The sequence below is a fragment of the Schistocerca piceifrons genome, chromosome 7 (genome assembly GCF_021461385.2).
Source record: "Schistocerca piceifrons isolate TAMUIC-IGC-003096 chromosome 7, iqSchPice1.1, whole genome shotgun sequence".
NCBI lineage: Eukaryota > Metazoa > Arthropoda > Insecta > Orthoptera > Acrididae > Schistocerca > Schistocerca piceifrons.
The window spans coordinates 321,514,427-321,539,416 of record NC_060144.1 but is presented as its reverse complement, the minus strand read 5'-3'; the positions used below and the strand labels follow the sequence as shown (position 1 = coordinate 321,539,416).

The following is a 24,990-nucleotide window of genomic DNA, read 5'->3' as shown; positions in this document are numbered from 1 at the left end:
TCCGTACGTTGACTGTGATGCTTGGCGTTTGTATATGTTTGCTTTGTATTCTTACTATTCATTCAATGAAGTACGATTCCTCAAAAACAATAATGGACCATTGCAGTTCAAATTTTAACATCTACCGCACAGTTGCACGCCCTAGGCATGGATGTGCTTGATGCCCTCAGGCTAGTTAGGTTAAGTTGCACGCCCTTGGCATGGATGTGCTTGATGCCGTCAGCCTGGTTAGCTTAGATGTAATTGTTTAATATAACATTTTCATTTTAATGTGATTAATTGTGTGCTAAATTTTAACCTGAATATGCAATATTTTTTCATATTCAATGCATTGTATTTCCAACATTTTTCTGTCTTCACCTTAATCTCTAGGGTGTTCGGAATTTCCCGTTACAAACTGCTGAGACTTGTAGAGGGAAGTGGGTAAATATTCTGAATTGGAACCCATGTCCTTAAATCTACCGTTTCCATACTACAGCCATTTGAAAACATGTTGGTAATGAGACCACTTTTACAAGTAGCTGATTAGGCGTGGCCTAGTACATCACTTGTTCTACAATTCCACTCACTGATAGCCAAATAAATTGTTCATGTGCTTGTTGATGAGCTTCCTTCAACGTAATGCAGTACGGCCTCGTGTGTGCGGCGTCTATTTGCAGCACCACAGTCACGGCTGCTGACTGTGAAGGTCCCCTTTTCGAAGCTCTTAGGTGATTGTGGCGAAAAGGGTATGCAATGGAATCGATGGAGAACGATCTTGATAAAGGCGACTTCGCCATTCAGGAGGATCATGTCGGTGTTTCTGGAAACGAGTAATGAACATTTTTGCTGTAACACTCACAGACACATGAGTGAGCGTTGAACCAGGCCATAGAGGTAGGATAGATATCAAATGACGCCAGCCCATTCGACGTTACCACCTGCCACCATGGCTACCCTGTTGCAAACCTACCTAGCAAACATCTTTTCAACCGGCTGTAGCACGAAAACGGTAGGCTTCCGGAAATCGGTTCCTATTCAGAATATTCGTATTCACTCCCCTCTACAAGCCATAGAAGTTTGTAACGGGAATTTCCAAACACCCTCTACATACTGTTCTGTATCACTTTATTTTCCGTTAGGTAGTGCAGTGTTAACATACTGGACTCACTTTCGATTCAGTTCAAATCTCCTGCCAGTTATCCAGATTTACGCTTACCGTGTTTTCCATAAATCACACGAGGCAAATTCTGGGACGGTTTTCGTAAATTGGACACAGCTTAATTCTTCCCCATATTTCCCCTATTCCTACCATTTCTATTTCTATTCCCACAAGGAGGTCAGTTTCCTTTCACAGAAAAACAGCCACGACTTTTCTTTCTGAGCTATTCGTTTGTACATATTTTACATTAAGCTTTGGCACCTATTGTTGCCGGTACTATTACGAAAGTAACGACTAAAGCCACTTGTACGACTACTACTAGAATTACTACCTCTAGTAATGCTACTGAAACTGCCACAGAAGACTCACTTGTTACTTGAATCCATTACATCAGTAACCACTAGTGATATGTAGGCTACTATTATTAATACCATACCTTTAAAAGAGCTGTTTTAGCTTATTATCATTTGATTTATTTTTGACAATTTATACTGAAAGTATAGTTTACTAGTGTATTGCCTTGCCTCACGACAATCTTTATCTGTTAACGTTAGTCCGTTTTAGGAGTGAGACAAGTTACTCTACTCTTTCTGCACCAGAATGGCCGCACTGTCGGATCCATCAGTACTTCTGGCCTCCAGATCACTTGACGACGGATAAGAATGTTCATTTCACATTTGATCAAGATTTATCGTTCTCTCTGCGCTCAGCCTCTTTTCATTGTTCCGCTACTGAACCAAGCGGTCGTAGATTCCTGACCGAGAAAAAAGATCACTGTTTTAATGTGGATTTGATCCAAAAAGCTCAGCCCAAATACCATTTTCCGCATTTTTTCCTCTTCTCCCTGAAGCATAAAAATGAAAAGGAAATGGTAAGAAGCTGCAACGATCGCTGTAGTTTTACACAAAGTTATCCTACGGGATCGTCCATTATAATAACACCAGTTTGGTACCTGTTGATATCGTAGATGATCTCTGAACTTAATCGTGATTCTTTTTAGGATTTGATTCTTCGTGTTCGGCCTTGCACAGTCGGAGAGTTTCACTAGGTCCACGGATGCTTTAAAATCATCTTTGATTTTTGTTTTTCTTCCGTTTGTTAATAAACGCCACACTTTATTCTACCCATAGTTTTTATGATGCCGCAAGCATATTCGTCCAGTTACTTTTTTTTTAAAGGTATTCCGCTGTCTTTTACTCCAGCCAGTAATTTAAAAGTCTGAGATATAAAAAAGTACTTACATTTGTTATTGGCTTGAATTTTCTTATGTGATATGGCGATGGCAGTTCTATCTCACCGATAATGGATAAAAAATCAAATGGCCATCTAGTAGTACAAATCACACTGATTTTAGTAACGTTGAAGGAGCCTCAATTACTTTTTGTAGTTACGTCATTCGATACTCTATCTCTGACCACTGCTGAAGTATCTGTGTTTGCCACGTCGAATTCTTTCTTTTATCTTATCGTACTTGGAGATGACACTACTTTATCTCGACTACCTACCTAGAGTAAAGGTTTGATTGGTTTCCGTAAGCGACTACAAGCGATTAACAGAATGGCTGCCTGCAAATCACACTACCGATTCCTTCTGTAGCTATCCTTTCCCTAACAACAGCGATATGGCGAGAGTTAAGCGGTTCCCTTAAATTCGTGGATGAATTTCTTCGAATGAATCTCGGTCTGGATTTTGATTTTCTCACAACTAGTCTTCCGTGATACATCCTTCTCCAGTATCTCCCCATCGATACTCTATTTATTTATTGATAATGCCTGTTTACAATGAATAAAAGGCGATGGCTTACTACACAATATCTGGTCTTTTATTTAAATGCTTGAATTCATTTACATGGGCCACATTTCCTTCATTAAATACTTGGTCTGTGACTCAGCTACAGATAGTTCATACCACGTTTCACTTCGTTTGTATGGTATGTTACTCATATTTTATTTTATATGTCTTTTGGTGGCCGCATTTAGCGATTTACGTTGATAATAGATGTGAAGTAAATACTTAGAATGATACCAGTAGATAGTTGCCATGCTCTTCCGTCGAAGATCGGTTTTATGCAGCTGTCCTCACTAATCTATCCTGTACAAGTCTCTTCATCTCTGCATAATTACTGGGGCCTAGATCCATTTTAACCTGCTTACTGTATGCGAACCTTCGGCTCCCTCTACATTTTTCATCTCACACACTTCCTTCCACTACCAAATGGACTATTCCTCCATCAGTCAGCATGTACCCTATCGATCGAGCCCCTCTTTTAAACTGGTTATGCCATAAATTTCTTTTTTTCTCAGTTCGACTTAGTACCTCCACATTAGTTTCTCCATCTACCCCTATAAATTTCAGCTTTCTTCTGTATCATGAACTTCAAAAGCTTCTATTCTCTTCTTGTCTGAACTGTTTGCTGCCCACGTTCACTTCTGTAAATGGTTACACACTTCCTTCCACTACCAAATGGACTATTCCTCCATCAGTCAGCATGTACCCTATCGATCGAGCCCCTCTTTTAAACTGGTTGTGCCATAAATTTCTTTTTTCTCAGTTCGACACAGTACCTCCACATTAGTTTCTCCATCTACCCTTATAAATTTCAGCTTTCTTCTGTATCATGAACTTCAAAAGCTTCTATTCTCTTCTTGCCTGAACTGTTTACTGCCCACGTTCACTTCTGTAAAAGGTTACACACTTCCTTCCACTACCAAATGGACTATTCCTCCATCAGTCAGCATGTACCCTATCGATCGATCCCCTCTTTTAAACTGGTTGTGCCATAAATTTCTTTTTTTCTCAGTTCGACTTAGTACCTCCACATTAGTTTCTCCATCTACCCTTATAAATTTCAGCTTTCTTCTGTATCATGAACTTCAAAAGCTTCTATTCTCTTCTTGTCTGAACTGTTTACTGCCCACGTTCACTTCTGTAAAAGGTTACGCACTTCCTTCCACTACCAAATGGACTATTCCTCCATCAGTCAGCATGTACCCTATCGATCGAGCCCCTCTTTTAAACTGGTTGTGCCATAAATTTCTTTTTTCTCAGTTCGACTTAGTACCTCCACATTAGTTTCTCCATCTACCCTTATAAATTTCAGCTTTCTTCTGTATCATGAACTTCAAAAGCTTCTATTCTCTTCTTGTCTGAACTGTTTACTACCCACGTTCACTTCTGTAAAAGGTTACACTCCAGACAACACCTCCAGGAAAGATTTCCGTACGAACTTGCAACATGTTGGAGTACCTGCGGATCAGCAACTTCTGTTAATCACTACAACGGAAAACCAATCCAAAGTTGCAATATTTACTTTTTTTTATTCACTCGATGACTAATTTCGGGCCGAGACCGATTTTCAAATCATTCTACAGGGCAGAAAACCAAATTTAAGCTCATTTGTAATACAGGTGTTACCAGTTTGTTTGAAGCATGTGCCAAAAACGGAGAACATATCGTTTTTGACTCTGTTACGTAAGTCTTGGAACAATATGTTCTGAATTTTTGGCATATGCTTAAAAGAATTGGTAATACCTGTATTACAAATGAGCTGCCCTGGTTTTCTGCCCTGTAGAATGATTTGAAAATCGGTCTCTGCCCGAAATTAGTCATCGTGTGAATAAAAAAAAGTAAAATTTGCAATTTTTTACTAGTTTTTCGTTGTACTGAAGATTTCCTCATATTTAAATTTAAATTCGATGTTGACGAATTCCTTGTTTTCGGAAATACTTCCCTTGCTATTGCTGGACTGCATTATATACCCCCCCACTCCGGTCTTCATCAGTTACTTTTCTGCCCAAACAACAAAATCCATTTACTACTTTCAGTAGTTCAAATGGTTCAAATGGCTCTGGGCACTATGGGACTTAACATCTGTGGTCATCAGTCCCCTAGAACTAAGAACTAATTAAACCTAACTAACCTAAGGACATCACACACATCCATGCCCGAGGCAGGATTCGAACCTGAGACAGTAGCGGTCACGCGGTTCCAGACTGAAGCGCCTAGAACCGCCTTTCAGTAGTATCGGCTGATTTAATTCGACTTCTTAACCTTGCCTTTGTTTTACTTTTGTTGACGTTCGTCTTGTAACATCTGTTCAAGACACTATTTATTCCGTTCAATTGCTCTTCTGAGGCCTTAGCCGTCCCTGACAGAACTGCAAAGTCATCGTCAAACATCAAAGTTTTTAATTCCTTCTCTTCGAACTTCAGTCTCCGTTCCAAATTTCTCCTTGATGTACTTCACAATTTGCTCAATGTACAGTCGTGCTCAAAAGTATCCGAACGACCTGAATTGCATTTCGCCTGATTCGAATGCAACCCACACAGCGCAGCTGTCTAGCAGGTCCTCTAATCGCCCCTCAGTACAGTCGTTTGACTATTGAAAATGGTTCCAACAAGTCACCACTAGAAAACACTGTTCTGCATCGCAATAATTCAAGATGTTACGTAATACCAAGGTACTACAAATATCAGGGAACATCCCATCACAGATAGGACGGTTCTTCAGCATTGTAAGCTCACATTTGTTAACAATAAATGACATACATGAAATGTTGGCACACTCATTATTACGTCAGATAGGTAATTCACGTAGAAAGTTCTTCGTATTCATGATTTCCTCTTCAAAATAACATACCGTACTTATTATTTAACACAAAATGACATTAAATATTTAAGTTATTCACGAGCAGCTAGTTTCGAATATGTATTAACTTCAAATGACACGACGAACCGTCTCGTTCTGCACATGGGTTCAAACCCAGGTCATGCAGACTAAGCAAAGACTTCGTGACTGACGGAATCTAACAGTCATTCCTGACTAGGCATACAGAGAGTGATATACCTCGATTTTAGACAGTATCAGTTACCAAATATCAACTTTAAATTACATAACGTAAACATTGTTAACTGACGCGAATTCCAACCCAGCATCTATTGTCCTTGTTAACGAACAACGAGAGATGTTAAATATTGCTTCTTCACAAGTAACTTACTTGAAATACCGTGAGGTAAAGCTTTGTGTTTGACAGGGATTCGAACCCAGAACCTAATTGGATTGTCATCGAAGCACAATCAATTGTGACATATCGGATTTTCTCGGTAGTAGCTAGATGTTTTCTTTCCCAGCATTAAAACCTGGCACCTATCGCTGTTATATTGTAGAGAAAACGAACGTTAAAAATGGGTTTGTTACACCAGCAGCGACATGTGAGCATGTTTGAACTAGAAATAATATGACGAAGAGTTCAGTGCTGACTGGGAATCGAGCCCCACACATATCGTTGTTGACTGCACACAAAGAGACGTCAGCTACCGAATTTTTCTCCACCAGCAGCTCGGAATATCGTCCTTGAATTTACAATGACTTCGCAAACAGTTCTGTATCTCACTGGGACTCAAAAACGTCAGATACCGTTAGTGTTGACAACGAATGAAAATACATTAAAAATCAAAATTATTACCCACCAGCAGATAGGTGTTCTCATGCTTTAGTGCCAGGCCAGGAATCGAACCCTTTCACGCGCAATATGTGGAGATGTTGAGGAATCTGCAGTTTTGAACAAACAACAAATTGCAGTCGAGCTGTATTGTCACGAAGGGATCAAATTCCGCGTTAAGGGCGGTCTGAGTTGCAATCCCAGATCTGAACCAATTTTATCGGCAAACAGAAGCTCGAATAAAAGATGGAATAAGTGTCCTGTGACCCTACATAACGTTTGTTTCGTCACTAGAAATAAATAACTAGTATAAGAAAGGTTACTGTTGATAGAGTTTCTACGTGTCGCGACTCCTGACTTTATTGTGGTTCAACCTAACGTCTACTTGGTAGAGAAGGAATATCACGTTAACATGAATGTCAGACCACAATGCCATTATACCTTCTTCACTTTGCGTAGCCAGAAGAGAACAGAATCTGTCTCTCCTTATCAAAAATTATCAGCAGAAGTTGGAATCGAACCCAGACGATAAGTGTATGAATCTAGCATCAATCCAAGGGACCACCAAATTGTCTTCCCTCTCACGTATTTTTCTATCATAACAATGTTGCGCCACAGTGGATGAGAATTCTGACACACAGACTCCCTGTAGTGGACGAAAGTCTGTTTCAATAGAACTGAGTATCTGTACACAAGCGTGCATCTATCGGCACGAATTAGTAAAATACTAATCACTTAGATTTCGATTGGGTCTGTGTTGATTGGTATGCCGTGTCATACTAAAGTGTTATGCTAATGTGGCATTTCATAAATAAAGTTATGTATTCCTAGAAACCCAAAATTTGTTTGTCAGCAGCGGAAAGAGGCGTTATCTGTTGTGCAGCATTGTAAGTTTTTCACTATTGCACTATGAGCCGAAAGCATTTGCATGCGATTTCCTTATCGATGTGCGATCTGACTTCTTGTAGCTCTTTCACAGAAGGGATAAAAACGTTACAGTCATGGAGACTGGAACCGCAAACCATAACAGACGCTTTTTCCTAAGTCAGCACGTTCCCACAGAGCTAGGGAAAAGGGGCATGCGCCTACGTCTCCTCTTACGAGACGAATAGTGGCTAGAACTCGTAAACCGCTATTCAAAGGACGAGATTAGATGCGATTTTCACGTGCAACGACTATCCTGGGCAGAAAACCGTAAATTTACAATCTTTTGTTACAGCTCAAGAGTTAATAGTTACTCAGATTATTCAATGGAAATGACAGGAAAAATCAAGTGAACTTTGAGGCTTAATTCCGTGCACACTAGGAAGTAACTCGTCGATCACAGAGTTGCCAAATATACCTTGCCTTGTTGCCAAATCTCAGTTACATTACCAGCAGGAAGAAGACGAACCGATGTGATCCTACTGTGGGCTGGGAAGTGACCATAGCTGACGTCTTGAAGACGCGGCTGCTACGGCCTGGAATACGTTTATTGCAAAGGTAAACAATTGATTTTCTAAAACATTCTCTGCCATACACAACTTGAAACAGGTCACATATACCAAATCTTGTGGAAGAACTGACAACGACGTATAACGGAAGGCAGTAAGATCCCTTGTTGTGCTCGACTATCGGCGAGGCACGAAAACGTTCGTCTATGATTTTCTTAGTTTTGAATACACTTACGAAAGATATATAAAAACAACTCTGAGATTTACTGATTTATGAAGCTTAGTTTGCAGTCAGTTCTGACAAACAAATTTTGGGTTTCTAGGAATACATAACTTTATTTATGAAATGCCACATTAGCATAACACTTTAGTATGACACGGTATACCAATCAACACAGACCCAATCGAAATCTAAGTGATTAGTATTTTACTAATTCGTGCCGATAGAGGCACGCTTGTGTACAGATACTCAGTTCTATTGAAACAGACTTTCGTCGTAAGGTTATCGTGGGTAGTTTTATTTCATTTCTTATAATACAGTGCACAGATTTCGTACGGTTTCTTTCAGTGTTGTTAAAACGTTAGTTACCATGAGAGAGAAATTAATCATCAACGATATATACGAATTCTCTGATGTTATCTATAACAGTCTGACAATGCACATGCAGTTTATTGATTACATGCATGTTCTGAGTTAAAGTTGTCAAACAAGGTTTTATGAAGAATAAAGTGCCACTGCCACACGAAAGCCAATGTAGAAAATACTTTTCTGTTGTATATTGGCACGATGCGCTCTCCCCATACAAAATACAAAAGTTTCGAGATGCATCTGCAGCCTGGCCATCTATTACACCTGAAAAGAACAAAATGTCGCAAAAGTTAGCCCTTTTTCCACATGCGACTATTTTGGGTTGAGATGTGAAGGGAATTATGTCCAAAGTTCCATTACATCGATAACTACAGCAGATAGCAGCATGGCGTTTTAAAAAATGCAGCAGTGAATGTACCCATACTCGCGACGTATTATCAACAGTGAAATACGCGTACCGTTACGCTACTAGCTGACACATAGCTATATCACCGCCAGAACTCAACAACAATTCCTCCAGAACTTGCGCATTGCACAGTGCTGTGAGATAATGCATATGGCCGGATCTAGACTTCTGAGAGACAGACAGTTACAGCTTTTCTTTGGCACTGCACGACGTTTTTAACAAACAGATAGCGCAATAGAGTAGCTCAAGTCGAAAGGACTATTTCCTGTTTAAATTTCTGCATCCTACACTGTTGGCAGTTCTGTGTAGGTGTCAGTTACGTGATTTTATTTCGGTGATTACAAAATAGAGACGAATGTATGCACTGGGTAGCCGAGGCAGCTAGTTCACGGCGATTCGGTCAACCAAGTAAATGAATGTACTGAACATGCTGCAAACCACTACAGGGAGTCTGTGTGTCAGAATTCTCACCCACTGTGGCGCAACATTGTTATGATAGAAAAATACGTGAGAGGGAAGACAATTTGGTGGTCCCTTGGATTGATGCTAGATTCATATACTTATCGTCTGGGTTCGATTCCAACTTCTGCTGATAATTTTTGATAAGGAGAGACAGATTCTGTTCTCTTCTGGCTACGCCAAGTGAAGAGGGTATAATGGCATCGTGGTCTGACATTCATGTTAACGTGATATTCCTTCTCTACCAAGCAGACGTTAGGTTGAACCACAATAAAGTCAGGAGTCGCGACACGTAGAAACTCTATCAACAGTAACCTTTCTTATACTAGTTATTTATTCCTAGTGACGAAACAAACGTTATGTAGGGTCACAGGACACTTATTCCATCTTTTATTCGAGCTTCTGTTTGCCGATAAAATTGGTTCAGATCTGGGATTGCAACTCAGACCGCCCTTAACGCGGAATTTGATCCCTTCGTGACAATACAGCTCGACTGCAATTTGTTGTTTGTTCAAAACTGCAGATTCCTCAACATCTCCACATATTGCGCGTGAAAGGGTTCGATTCCTGGCCTGGCACTAAAGCATGAGAACACCTATCTGCTGGTGGGTAATAATTTTGATTTTTAATGTATTTTCATTCGTTGTCAACACTAACGGTATCTGACGTTTTTGAGTCCCAGTGAGATACAGAACTGTTTGCGAAGTCATTGTAAATTCAAGGACGATATTCCGAGCTGCTGGTGGAGAAAAATTCGGTAGCTGACGTCTCTTTGTGTGCAGTCAACAACGATATGTGTGGGGCTCGATTCCCAGTCAGCACTGAACTCTTCGTCATATTATTTCTAGTTCAAACATGCTCACATGTCGCTGCTGGTGTAACAAACCCATTTTTAACGTTCGTTTTCTCTACAATATAACAGCGATAGGTGCCAGGTTGGAGTCCTGGGAAAGTCAAAATTAATGTTTCGTCTCGTCATTTCAGTTAAAACATCTAGCTACTGCCGAGAAAATCCGATATGTCACAATTGATTGTGCATCGATGACAATCCAATTAGGTTCTGGGTTCGAATCCCTGTCCAAGACAAAGCTTTACCTCACGGCGTTCCAAGTAAGTTACTTGTGAAGAAGCAATATTTAACATCTCTCGTAGTTCGTTAACAAGGACAATAGATGTTGGGTGGGAATTCGCGTCCGTTAACAATGTTTACGTTATGTAATTTAAAGTTGATATTTGGTAACTGATACTGTCTAAAATCGAGGTACATCACTCTCTGTATGCCTAGTCAGGAATGACTGTTAGATTCCGTCAGTCACGAAGTCTTTGCTTAGTCTGCATGACCTGGGTTTGAACCCATATGCAGAACGAGACGGTTCGTCGTGTCATTTGAAGTTAATACATATTCGAAACTAGCTGCTCGTGAATAACTTAAATATTTAATGTCATTTTGTGTTAAATAATAAGTACGGTATGTTATTTTGAAGAGGAAATCATGAATACGACGAACTTTCTACGTGAGTTACCTATCTGACGTGATAATGAGAGTGGCAACATTTCATGTATGTCATTAATTGTAACAAATGTGAGCTTACAAGCCTGAAGAAGCGTCTTATCTGTGATGAGATGTTCCCTGATATTTGTAGTACCTTGGTATTACGTAACATCTTGAGTTATTGCGATGCAGAGCAGTGTTTTCTAGTGGTGATTTGTTGGAACCATTTTCAATAGTCAAACGACTCTACCGAGGAGCGATTAGAGGACCTGCTAGACAGCTGCGCTCTGTGGGTTGCATTCGAATCAGGCGAAATGTAATTCAGGTCGTTCGGGTACTTTTGAGCGCGACTGTACATGTTGATTAACATCAAGATTAGGCTACAAATCCTATTCACTCGCTGAGTTACTGCTCTGCTTTCAACTACATCGGCTCGTATTACTGGAGCCTGGCTTCTATACAATTTGGAAACAGCCGTTCCCTCCATTTTTTGAAGGTATTCATTTATCGTACTATATTGCGCAACACAGTTAAATGTTCACTTTTTGAAAACCCTGTACTTGTCTCCCATTGCTGCGCATAAATTTGAAATTTGGCTCAAAGATACCTACCACTTTCCTCTGTAATAGTACAAAAGCATGGCGTACTGAGAAGTCATGCTCGGGCTAGGTGACACTCAGACAGCAATGTCGAAACACGTGGAAGAAAAGGCCAGCGCACAGAAGTTCGTGTCAAGTGTAATTTATGGGTTAATGATGTCACAGTGGAACCAATTTTCACCACCATTATGCTCAGCACCATCGCGGATGTTTCACACAATGGGAAGGTCGTCAACACTTCCCCCCTGAATGTGATCACACACATTTAGAGTGCGATGCGACCGCAGTTTTTGGTCTGCTGCACAGAATGTTACTACTAGGGGTCGTTAAAAGCCATTCGACGAAATTTCAAGATGATGCGAAGCAGCAAAAGATGTTTATGATTCTTCGGGCCTGCTGTTCCGTACCCTCCTGCGGATTGCTAATGGAAGAGTGCGACATATGCGAGAATAAGCCTCGGATATACGCAACCCCTTGATACCCTTGCTATTCAACATGCATACTAGCAGGCGCAAGGGCAGCAGCGTAACCTGCCTGCAGGACCTAGGCCTTTCATCATTGGTTGTCTCTGTAGAGGTAGGTACATTCTTAAAGTGGTCAAAAATCGTAGACGGGTGTTGCCGATCAGGATCCTCTTCGATTGACCTTTCGGCTTTTTATTCATGCACGTGTCACTGTCGCACTCTCCTGTATGATGTCACAAGAGGGCACGAAACAGAAGGGCTGGAAACGCAAAGTACCCTTTGCTGCTTCGGAACCCGTTCGAATTTCATCGAATGGTTCTGGACGGTCCCTAGTGATTACACCTTGTACACCAGAGCAAAAATTGCGGTCGCACTGCACTCCTGAGAGATGTGATCACATTCAGTGTGGTTGCTGGCCCATGATGCCCTTAGACAAGTATTGAGTTGTCCGTGGCGGGGGGGGGGGGGGGGGGGGGGGAGGAATGGGGTGGGGGGCGGATGTCAACAGTGTCAAAGGTTGTCGTTGCTTATCACATTGCGAACTAAAATTAAAATTTAAAACAGTCTTGATCGCAATCTTGTTAAATTATCTTTTTATTGGAGTGAGTGACCGGTTTCAACTCTATGAAAGAGTCATCTTCAGAATCCAGAGTGGTGGATGGACATTGCTAGATGAGTTCCGTCGACCCTCTACCCTCCTGTAACTGCTCAGACTGCGATCAAGACTGTTTTAAATTTTAATTTAAACTACTTTTAAGATCGATGACTATGTTTTCAAAAATTTCAAAAATCTTATATTGCGAACTGTTGTTTTCGATTTCAAAATGTATGGGAACCAACGCCACAAGTCATGAGATGGTTTCATTGATGCCCTTCATACCTTCCCTCTGAGGCCTTTTCGAGTCGATTTTGATCGGTGGCTTGTTTGAGATGCTTTCCTCGCCACCTATAAGAAAACAGCGTGGTTTCAGTTCTGGATGTCGTGGTTCATACTCATAGCGGCGTCGAAAGAAGGGGTAAAATGTGAGAAAGAGAGGATACGACGACCTTTTCATGCGTACAAGTCCGTAGCGGCATTTGGGAGAGTTGTGGTGAAATTTGGTGCCAGTGCGGCATCATTAACCCACCTTACTGCTCTGGTCTTTCTTTGTGCATGTGCCTGTGCTGGTAGCTCGCTATTTGAAGCGTCAACGAGGCCAAGGGTGAATATCGTAACGCCAAGCCTTTTCACCATAAGCAGGAAGGTTGTAGGCACCTTTGAGCCATATTTCAAACTTATACGTCGGAACAGGAGACAATTATGTGGTTTTGAAAAAGTGATGCTTTAATTGTTTTTCACGGAGTAGTCTGTATTCTTTTTCGTCACAATAAATATTTTTTCACGCTAGAGTGTCAGGTATTGCATTACCTGATAAGTTCACACGGATTTTTATTTAAAACACTGCATGCTTCCACCGTCATTTATTGGTCACTATCAAGCAAGCTATTAAAGGACTTCTCTCAGGTATTTAACCAGTGTGATAGCGGATTACAATTGTGGTAGTCATGTAAAACGCAATGCTTATTCATTTCCAGGCGCAGTACGTGTACGCTACGGTGGAGCAGGGTGAACTGGAAGGCGAACTCCAGCAGACCATTCTGGGGACCACCTACCGCCGGTTCATCGCCGTTCCGTTCGCTGAGCCGCCCATCGGGGAGCTGCGGTTCGCGGTGAGTGGCAATATCTGCACTACAACGGCGCGTCAGCTGTAATTAACAGATGCTCTGGGTCTTGTTTCTGGCTTTCCCGGAAGAATATTCGGCAGAATGGCATATCATTTTCCTGCACTTCTTATGGGACATTGGCCTTACATCATGTACCCGACAGAACAAGACGGAGAATTATTAGGTAACTGTGACTTTGAGGAATCGGAACGCCAGACCATACTGTCCGGGAGTGTATTCATTCGCATCACCGAATGTGGAACAGCTGAAATAGGGAATGGAACAGTATACACTGAGATGACAAAAGTCATGAGACTGCGGTATGCACGTACACAAACTATAAAAGGTCAGCTGTCATTTGTACTCAGGTGATTCGTGCAAAAAGGTTTCTGTCGTGATTACGGCCGCATGATGGGAATTAACAAACGTTGAACGCGGAATGGTAGCTGTAGCTAAATGCATGGGACATCTCGGAAATCGTTAGGTAATTCAATTTTCCGAGACGCACAGTGTCTAAAGTGTGCCGAGAATACCAAATTTCAGGTATTAGCTCTCACCATGGACAACGTAGTGGCCGACGGCCTCCACTCACAGACCGAGGGAGAAAAGCGGTATTTGAGTAGAGTTGTCACTGCTAACAGACAAGCAACACTGTTGAAATGTCGCAGCAATCAATGTGGGACGTGCGAAGAACGTATTCGTTAGCACAGTGGGGCAAAATTTAACGTTAATGGGCTAAGGCAGCCGTCGACCTGTCTGAGGGCCTTTGCTAACAGACGACATCGCCCCTTTCTGGGCTCGTGACAATACGGATTGGACTCTAGACAAGAAGAAAACCATGGCTTGTCAGATGAGTTCCAATTTCCGTCGGTAAGAGCTGCAGGCCCCACGAAGCCCTGAACCCAAGTATCAACAAGGCACGGTGCAAGCTGGGGGTGGTTCCATGATGGTGTGGGATATGTTTACGTGGAATGAGCTTGATGCTCTTGTCCAACTGAACCGATCATTGACTCGAAGTGGTTAGGTTATATTCGGCTACTTGGAGATTATTTGCTACCATTCATGGACTTAATGTTCCCCAAACAACGATGGAATTTTTATGGATGACAATGCGGCATGTCACAGGCCCACAATTGTTCGCAACTAGTATGAAGAACATGTGGAAAATTTGGGCGATTGGTTTGCTCATCCAGATAGCCCACTGTGAATCCCATTGAAGTTTTAAGGGATATAATCGAGAGGTCAGTTCGTGCGCAACATCCTGCACCGGCAACACTTTCATAATGATGGACACCTATAGAGGCAGCATGACTCGATATTCCCGCAGGGGATTTCTAGGGACTTGTTGAGTCCACGGTATGTTGAATTGCTGCACTAAGCCGGGGAAAAGAAGGTCCGACCCGACACCAGTAGGTATGCAGTGACTTTCTTCACCCCATTGTAGCACATTGCATGAGTTTTATCGCTGTGGCGCAAGCTAAACAAAATAGCTAAATAATTGTCCGCGTGGGATTCAGAAATAAACCTGCAGAAAAAGAGAACTACGGACTCAGAAAAAGAAATTAATTATAGCAAAAGTAGGCATAAAATGTTATGTAATACAAAGTGACAGGGATGTAAGTGAAGTATATTCCCATTACTAGCGATACATTCAACCAACAATTTTTGTTCATCGGAAGATATATTTTAGGAAATTACAATAAGCAGGTTTTTATCGTACTTAATAGCTATAACTGACAAAGATGAAACTATACAATAACGGTCCAATATACCTGAGCCCTCAAACATGTAGTCCGCGGGAACATTCTACATATGTGGTTACGAGTTCCACTAATTTCAGTATGAAGTTAATACAAATGTATTTGTAATGTAAACTTTGCGATTAAGTCCCCATGTAATTAGGCTATAATTTTATCTTGGTTTCCTCTACTGCTTGCTCACTACACAAACTGAGTAGCATTGAGGATAGTCAAGAGCTGTGTCTCTCCCTCGTCAACCACCGCCTCCCTTCCATGTCCTACGTACGACTCTTGTAAATGCTGTCTGGTTTCTGTACAAGTTCTATGAGGGCAAGTCAGTAAGTGAGGACAGGTTATGTTTCTGCTCCACGGGTTGACAGCAAAGTCTCAATAATTACTTATCTTCTCTTACTGTCGTTCTCGTGCATCAGGTGTATCGGTACAGCGAGTATCTTCATTTATAAAGATTTCAGGGTATTTCGTTATGTGCGACAGTTGTTCGTGTTCTGTAATCTGAAAGGATTAAAGCTGTGGACATTATACACAGAATGAATACGAAGGCTAATGAGAGCTGTGCTAGCGGACTAAAAACTTACCAGTGGACAAATCACTTTAAAATTAGAGGTATATCCGCTGCGAAGAGAGTCCTGCTGTACCTCCACTTAGAAAACGGACGGTAACTTCGAGACAGCTGAGCAAATGGTTGTCGTGCCAGAACTGCTGACATAGCGCATGAGCTGATAGTTTGCCATACTTCATCACATGCAGTTTTCCGTGAATTTCGTAAGAATCGTAAAGTTTGTACTCGCTGGGTACCACATCAACTGACATAGAAGCACAAACAGAAACCTATGGAAATGTTGGAATCATATTTAAAGGGATTTGAAAAGGAAGGATGACATTCTCAGTCGCGTAATAGGCGTCGTTAGTCATGGGTATGTTAAGCAGATTATAGATTAAGCGACAGAGTATGTAACGAAAACCTCCATCTCCGCTTTCAGAAGGAAATTTCAAAAGTCAAGCTTCTCTATGAAAGTTGATGATGACCGTGGTTCGGGATATTAAAGATCCGCGGCTGGTTCATTACTTACTTAAAGGTTAAACGGTGGTTAGTGACAGGTACTGAGAGCTAGTATTAGATCTGAAACCCAAAATCAAAACGGAGAGGTGTGGGAAACTTTCAAGAGGTGTGATTTTGCTTCAGAATAAGATCCGCCATCATTCAGTTGAAAGAACAATCGATTCTGTTCAAAATCTTCGACCTGGAATACAGACCTGACCTAGCTTCAAGTGATTTTTACAATGTGGGGCAGATGAATGTGCACCTGTAGGAGGAGTCCAAGTGTTCTTCAGAAGACGGTGTTGGAAACTTGACTAGAGATGGACCAAGTGAAAAGAGGTTGGCGGAGACTATGTAGAGAAATGAAATTACTTGCAATGTGTTTCTGCAATAAAAATTTCATTTTAAAGAATGCCTTTATTTGCTCTCATGGTTGACCTTATAGAGAGGAAAACAATGTCAGTCTTCGTGAGTTCGTGTACCAGCGTTAGTCATAAAGATTTGCACTGTGGAGTCACATTAATGTGACCACCGCCTTTGTTAGAAGTGAATATGCAATGACCACTCACAGGCCGCAAGTGGCAGTTCTAGCAGTGGAGCGTATTTAAAGTGCGTCAAGGGGACGCGCGAAACAGTGCAGTCGTTGTCATGATGTGGAAACCGAGCGATTTATTTGACGTTGAAATGGGCAGGAATATTGATTTTTGGGCAAATTGCAACTGTCGAGCAACTAACCGTCCAGATGAACCAACCACTCCTCAACGCCCGTCTAAAGAACGTTGCTGCCTATGGGCCTCCGCAGCAGACACCTGTTACATGCACCCATGCTGACTACTGTTCATCAGCGATAAATGCTGGAAATTGCACACCAGTACCGCATCTGGATGTCCACGGTGTGGCAAAAGGTGGCTTTTTCAGATGAACCACTTTTTATGATCCATCCTTGGCATGTATTGCGCGAAACGTCTGTAAGAAAACACCCTGTATGCTTTATGGGCTGAGGAATATGTTAGTGGCGTTCCCTGGGTGATCTAGTCATTCTGGAGACATAGTGTATCGACACAAGTGTGTATCTACCTGGGAGCCATGTCCCCCCCCCCCCCCCTTCCCGTCCACCATATGGCATCTACCAGCGAGAAGTGCATCGCATCACACTGCGCACAGTATACATGTACAGTTCGAAGAGCACCAGGATGAGTTTAGCGTACTCCTCTGATCACCAAACTCTCTGGATTTAAACCCAGTCGAGAATCCGTGGGACCACCTTGATCCAGCTGTTCGCGACATTGACCCTCCAACTGGCCACAGCACTGTAGACGACTTGGCTCGACATCCCTGTCAGTACTTTTCCAGAACTTCATTGACTCTCTTCATGCACGTCTTGCAACGGTCTATCATTCCCGCCAGAGGTTCGAGTTCTCCCTCGGGCATGGGTGTGTGTGTGTTGTTCTTAACATAAGTTAGTTTAAGTAGTGTGTAAGTCTAGGGAACGATGACCTAAGCATTTTGGTCCCTTAGGAATTCACACACAGCGGTCTGTGCTGCAACAGGTGATTTTTCGGGTTTTTGACAGGTTGTCATATTAGTGTGACTGGACTGTGCTATTATAAGCTCGAAGAAATCAAGCTCTGGCCATTAAACCTAGTGATATACGAGGGTAGCTCCAAAAGAAATGCACACTATTTTTTTTTTTTAAATCCATTTTTTGTTCTACATGTGCGAAAGTTCTACAGTGTGTAGATACATCCTTTAGGAACAGTATTTTCATTTCTCCACATAATTTCCATCCCTCTCCACTGCCTTACGCCATCTTGGAACCAGCGCCTGTATACCCGCAAGGTAAAATTCTGGACCAACCTACCGGAGCCACTGTTTGGCAGCGTGCACTAGGTAGTTATCATCCTCAAACCTTGTTCCACGAAGAGAGTCTTTCAGTTTCCCAAAGAGATGATAACCACATGGAGCCAGGTCAGGACTGTAAGGCGGGTGTTTCAGGGTTGTCCATCCGAGTTTTGTGATCGTTTACATGGTTTTTTGACTGACATGTGGCCGTGCATTGTCATGCAACAGCAAAACATCGTGCTTTTGACGATGTGGTCGAACACGACTCAGTCGAGCTAGAAAGTTTCTTCAGTGTCGTCACATATGCATCAGAATTTATGGTGGTTCCACTTGGCATGATGTCCACAAGCAAGAGTCTTTCGGAATCGAAAAACATACTAGCCATAACTTTTCCAGCAGAAGGTGTGGTTTTTAATTTTTTTTTTCTGGGGTGAAGTTGCGTGATGCCACTCCATTGATTGCCTCTTCGTCTCTGGTGAAAAATGTTGGAGCCATGTTTCATCACCTGTCAGAATTCTTCCAAGACATTCATCTCCACCATTCTCGTACTGTTCCAAAAGCTCGCTGCATTCCGTTTTTCTTGTTTCTTTGTGAGCCGCTGTCAGCATCCTGGGAACCCACCTGGCACAGACCTTTTTTAACGCCAACACTTTCAATATTCTGCAAACACTTCCTTCCCCTATCCCAAAGTAGCGTGACAATTCGTTCACTGTGATATGTCTGTCAGCAGTCACCAATTCGTTAACTCTCTGTACATCGTCTGGAATGTGTGCAGTACGAGATGTGCCGCTGCGAGGACAATCCTCAATATTGCCGTGCCCGCTTTCATCACGTAACCTGCTTGCCCACCGACTAACTGTACTGCGATCGACAGCAGCATCTCCATACACCTTTTTTTAACCTTTTGTGGATGTTTCCACCGTCTCGTTTTCACAGCACAGGAATTCTATGACAGCACATTGCTTCTGACGAACGTCAAGTGTAGCAGCCACCTTGAAGATATGCTGTGACAGCACCACTCACGGGAACAGGTTGAATTAAGTTTGAAAACAAGCGGCAAGGATGTATCTACACACTGTAAAACTTTCACATATGCAGAATGGAAACTGTATTTTACAAAAATAGTGTGCATTTCTCTAGGAGTGACCCTCGTACTACAAAATATTTTCTTGCGATGCCTCCTCAAACTTATTTGCTTGGATTGTTAAAACAAGGTCGTCTCCGCATATTAAGCTTTTGCACATCTTAGGCCATGGTTGGTCGCTGGTGTATACATTATGGAATACAAGAAAGGAAGGACGATTAAGGTTTAACGTCCCGGCGACACTGAAGGCATCAAAGACGAAGCAGAAGCTCGTTGTGTTGCAAGGATGGGGAAGGAAATAGGCCGTACCCTTGCAAATGAATCGTCCCACAATTTGCGTACTGCGATTTAGGGAAATCATACAAACTTAAATCTGATGGCTGAATGCGGCTGCCGGATGCGGATTCGACCCGTCGTCCTCTTGAATGCGAGTTCAATGAGTTAACCACTGCGCCATCTCGCTCGGTACAGGACACAAAAATGTTCCTTGGTTCCTCCAACGATTTCGTATTCTTTGAAACTCAACAAAGGACCTTTTATTGTGCAATAAAGTGTCAGTTATATTTGTGAAGCCATAATAATTTCATAATGTTGGTCCTCTGGAGCATTATACAATACTGAATTACATCATAGACTGAAGATAGCGTAATAAAAAGAGCTCCGATGGTGTCACCTGTTTGAAGTCCGTCCTCTATGGAATGGGCTAAATTGTGCTGTGCAATTCGTTCTAGATGTGAAAGCTACCTGTCCCGTCTTAATGGATTACGAAACACAGACAGTTCAAAAGAAACCCTTCAGATACCTTATACAGAAGACGGCAAATATGATATTGATGCATAGGTTCGTAGCGTTTTTGTTTTGCATGTTGATTTTCCGGTTACTAAGAGTTTATTTATCGCTTGTCATTTTAATATGTAGTACATTGCTGCTATTTGAGTTTATATATGTCATTTTGTCATTTGGAGATAGTTAGTGGAGCTCTGGACGCTAGAAAATGGAGTGACAAGTGGAGAAATCGGAACATTTGCGACATATTCTTCTGTTTGAGTTCAATAAAGGGGTGCGAGAAGCGGAAGCAGCCAGAAACACTTGCGCCATGTATAGGAATACTGCCATTGGGCAGAGGAGGGCAAGAAAATGGTTTCTCGTCTTAAGGAGGATCGTTTTGACACTAGTGACTCGGTGTTTGATGAAGATCGTTTAAACGTATTTATCCACAATGTTGCACGTCATTGTACTCGAGAACTGGAAAATGTGACGAACTGTGACCATTTCACCATTGTGCGACGTTTGCATGCAATGGCGAAGGTTAGAAAATCGAGTGTGTGGGTACCGCAAGCTCTAAGCCAAAATCACATAAATCAGTGGGTGGCTATATGTGCATCTCTGCTTGCTAGTCATTAGCTGGCTCGTGAAAAACACCGAACATTCCTATCCTGTAAATGGTCTCATGAAGCTGATGTAAGTATAAGAAAGTAATTGGCAGAGCCCAAATAAAAGAGCAACTTCCCATACAAAGGCCTGCCCGTATACACAAAAGATATCGTTATGCATCTGGTGGAACAGCGACTGTGTTATGTACGACGAATTGCTTCCCCGAGGTGTAACCAGCACTGCTGACATTTATCGTCAGCAACTGAGCCGTCTTCAGGAGGAATCCAAGAACAACGATCAGGAATACTGAGTGAAGTGAAGCTACTCAGGATAACGACCGCCCGCATTCTGGTAGAGTGAAAAAAAAAAGATACAAAGGAGTTGTGTTGGGATGTCATTGAGCACACACCTCATTCACTTAATTTTGTGACCTCAGATTTTAACCTTTTCTGCTGTCTATAGAACAACTTTCACGGAACATCCTTTCCGGATGAAAATGCGCTTCGAATATGGCTAAGCCAGTTCTTCGCCTCAAAATCACGTGGTTTCTACAATCGCGAATCGAAAAGTAACACCAGCATTGACAAGCTGTTGTAAATAGTGAAGGAAACTACAGAATAATACACTACAGGCCATTAAAATTGCTACACCACGAAGATGACGTGCTACAGACTCTAAATTTAACCGACAGAAAGAAGCTGCTATGATATGCAAATGATTAGCTTTTCAGAGCATTCACACAAGGCTGGCGCCGGTGGCGACACCTACAACGTGCTGACATCAGGAAAGTTTCCAACCGATTTCTCATACACAAACAGCAGTTGACCGGCGTTGCCTGGTGAAACGTTGTTGTGACGCCTCGTGTAAGGAGGAGAAATGCGTACCATCACGTTTCCGACTTTGATAAAGGTCGGATTGTAGCCTATCGCAATTGCGGTTTATCGTATCGGGACATTGCTGCTCGCGTTGGTAGAGTTCCAATGACTGTTAGCAGAATATGGAATCGGTGGGTTCAGGAGGGTAATACGGAACGCCGTGCTGGATCCCAACGGCCTCGTATCACTAGCAGTCGAGATGACAGGCATCTTATCCGCATGGCTGTAACGGATCGTGCAGCCACATCTTGATCCCTGAGTCAACAGATGGGGACGTTTGCAAGACAACAACCATCTGCACGAACAGTTCGACGACGTTTACAGCAGCATGGACTATCAGCTCGGAGACCATGGCTGCGGTTACCCTTGACGCTGCATCACAGACAGGAGCGCCTGCGATGGTGTACTCAACGACGAACCTTGGTGCACGAATGGCAAAACGTCATTTTTTCGGATGAATCCATGTTCTGTTTACAGCAGCGTGATGGTCGCATCCGTGTTTGGCGACATCGCGGTGAACGCACATTGGAAGCGTGTATTCGTCATCGCCATACTGGCGTATCACCCGGCGTGTTGGTATGGGGTGTAATTGGTTACACGTCTCGGTCACCTCTTGTTCGCATTGACGGCTCTTTGAACAGTAGACGTTACATTTCAGATGTGTTACGACCCGTGGCTCTACCCTTCATTCGATCCCTGCGAAACTCTACGTTTCAACAGAATAATACACGATTGCATGTTGCAGTTTCTGTACGGGCCTTTCTGGATACAGAAAATGTTCGACTGCTGCCCTGGCCAGCACATTCTTCTGATCTCTCACCAATTGAAGACGTCTGGTCAATGGTGGCCGAACAACTGGCTCGTCACAATACGCCAGTCACTACTCTTGATGAACTGTGGTATCGTGCTGAAGATGCATGGGCAGTTGTACCTGTACACGCCATCCAAGCTCCGTTTGACTCAATGCCCAGGAGTATCAAGGCCGTTATTACAGCCAGAGGTGGTTGTTCTGGGTACTGATTTCTTAGGATCTATGCACCCAAATTGCGTGAAAATGTAATCACATGTCAGTTCTAGTATTATATATTTGTCCATGAATACCTGTTTATCATCTGTATTTCTTCTTGGTGTAGCAATTTTAATGGCCAGTAGAGTATTGACGACTAAAGTCTCTGTTATCTATATCCGTTGTGTTTATTGAAAATATGCAAAAACGCTACGAACTTATGCACACTTCGGTTTACTCCATATTTTTTTGAGATGGCAATTTAAACCTTACGAATATTCCTCACATCTTGAATAATCCAACGATCGCAGCCTCTTTCCCTGAGATTCAGAGAGAGTGTGACTGACGAGGCGTCTCTGGTGCAGAGGTCTCGACCGCCAGCCAGCTGGGAAGGCGTCCGCAGGGTGCAGCGCGACCTCCCGGTGTGCCCGCAGGTGGGCGCCGGCTCCGAGGACTGCCTCTACCTGAATGTGTTCGTGCCCCACGAGGCGGCCGCCAACGCTAGCGAGCCGCTGCCCGTGCTCGTCTGGATCCCAGGGGGCGGCTTCGAAGCAGGCAGCGGCACTCAGTTCGACTACGGCCCGGACTTCTTCTTAGAGCACGGAATCATCGTGGTCACCATCAACTACCGGCTCGGCGCGTTCGGTGAGTCACTTCTGCAAACTTTCCTTTGCGTCCGCGTCGGCTGAGCTGTTGTCGAAAGGAGGCGACTAGTGTGGCGATGCATAGTACAGAGGGGCAGTGTACCACGTGACACACCCGCAACTAGCTTCGTTCTGCCGCATCTGTCTGTAGCGTGCGGCTCAGGATGCACGTAGAAAATGTTGCGTTTATTTTCGTATGAGGTACCAAATAGCTGCTGCTGAGATGAGAAACACCGATAGTGCTCAGAGCCATTTGAACCATTTGAAAGAAACGTAGACGAATGTGCGTAAGAGAAATTTTGATCCGACCACTTCTCTCCGTTTTTCGTTTGTTTGTTTTGCACGTAATTAGAACCGCATATCGTACGATGTTACTCTATTGAGTATTTTATCTCCTCACACAATATAAATTGCATTTTATGTGTAATACTACTTGGTTGACTGCGTAACTTCTGCGCTTTTATGTAACCAAAGCAATTACTTTTGATGCAAGTACAGTTTACATGGGCATACATAAAAATATGTATGTAATTATTGTCGTTGTGTTGTACTCAGTAGAATATTCTTTTTGATCAAAGGTTAGACTTCCTTGTTACTATCGATAAGCGCGAAAGTTGTGTATGCCTAACAGAAACCTGTTTTATATAAGCTCGATGAAGCGCTGAAGTGTTTGATATACAGGGTGTAAATTTTAAGTTGACAAACCAGAATAACTCGAAAAATAAGCTTCACAGGAAAAAATGTGTAGAATCCAATGTTGATCATTTTCGAGGGAGACATCTGCTGGTGCTAAAATTAGCGCGCCACCCCAGCCCCCTAGGAGTGGGGCGGAAGGCAATTTTAAAATTTCAAACGGGAACCCCCATTTTTTATTGCAGAATCAGATACTACAAAATAAATTACGTACATTTTGTCTTAAAAATTTGTTTTGATTCTTGGTAGCTGGTTCTGTAATTCAAGAAAATCCATGTTCTCATTTTTGTGTGGAAAATGGTTACGGATAAATAAAAAATACTTATTTACTTCGTAAATTTTGATTCGCTAAAACTAAAACTCTCCATCTCTCCCCTAGGGTGGGGTTTGAGAGAGAGGAATTAGAGTTTTACAAATGTTGACCCAGTCCGAATCTGCGGAAAAAATTCAAATTCGGGTCAACATTTGTAAAAATCTAGTTCCTCTCTCTCAAACCCCACCCTATAGGGAGAGAGGGAGAGTATTAGTTTTAGCGAATCAAAATTTACGAAGTAAATAAGTATTTTTTATTTATTCGTAACCATTTTCCACACAAAAATGAGAACATGGATTTTCTTGAATTACAGAACCAGCTACCAAGAATCAAAACAAATCTTTAAGACAAAATGTACGTAATTTATTTTGTAGTATCTGATTCTGCAATAAAAAATGGGGGTTCCCGTTTGAAATTTTAAAGTTGCCTCCTGCCCCACTCCCAGGGGGCTGGGGTGGCGGGCTAACCAGTAGAGGGGAGTGATGACCTCAGAAGTTAAGTCCCATAGTGCTCAGAGCCATAAACAGTAGATGTCCGCCTCGAAAATAATCAACTTTGGATTCTACACATTTTTTCGTGTGCTGCTTATTTTTCAGGTTATTCTGTTACACCCTGAATGTATATTTTGCCTTT

At 42.4% G+C, this 24,990-nt stretch overlaps 1 protein-coding gene across 1 annotated transcript in view; it reads left to right on the top strand.

The window, feature by feature from the left end:
• Positions 1–24,990, top strand: part of LOC124805187 (acetylcholinesterase-like) — a 116,318-nt gene that overhangs the window by 14,753 nt on the left and 76,575 nt on the right. Inside the window, exons 2-3 of the mRNA XM_047265680.1 lie at positions 13,599–13,733; positions 23,073–23,352. Coding sequence (XP_047121636.1) covers positions 13,599–13,733; positions 23,073–23,352 — 415 coding nt within the window. The remainder of the gene's footprint in view (positions 1–13,598; positions 13,734–23,072; positions 23,353–24,990) is intronic.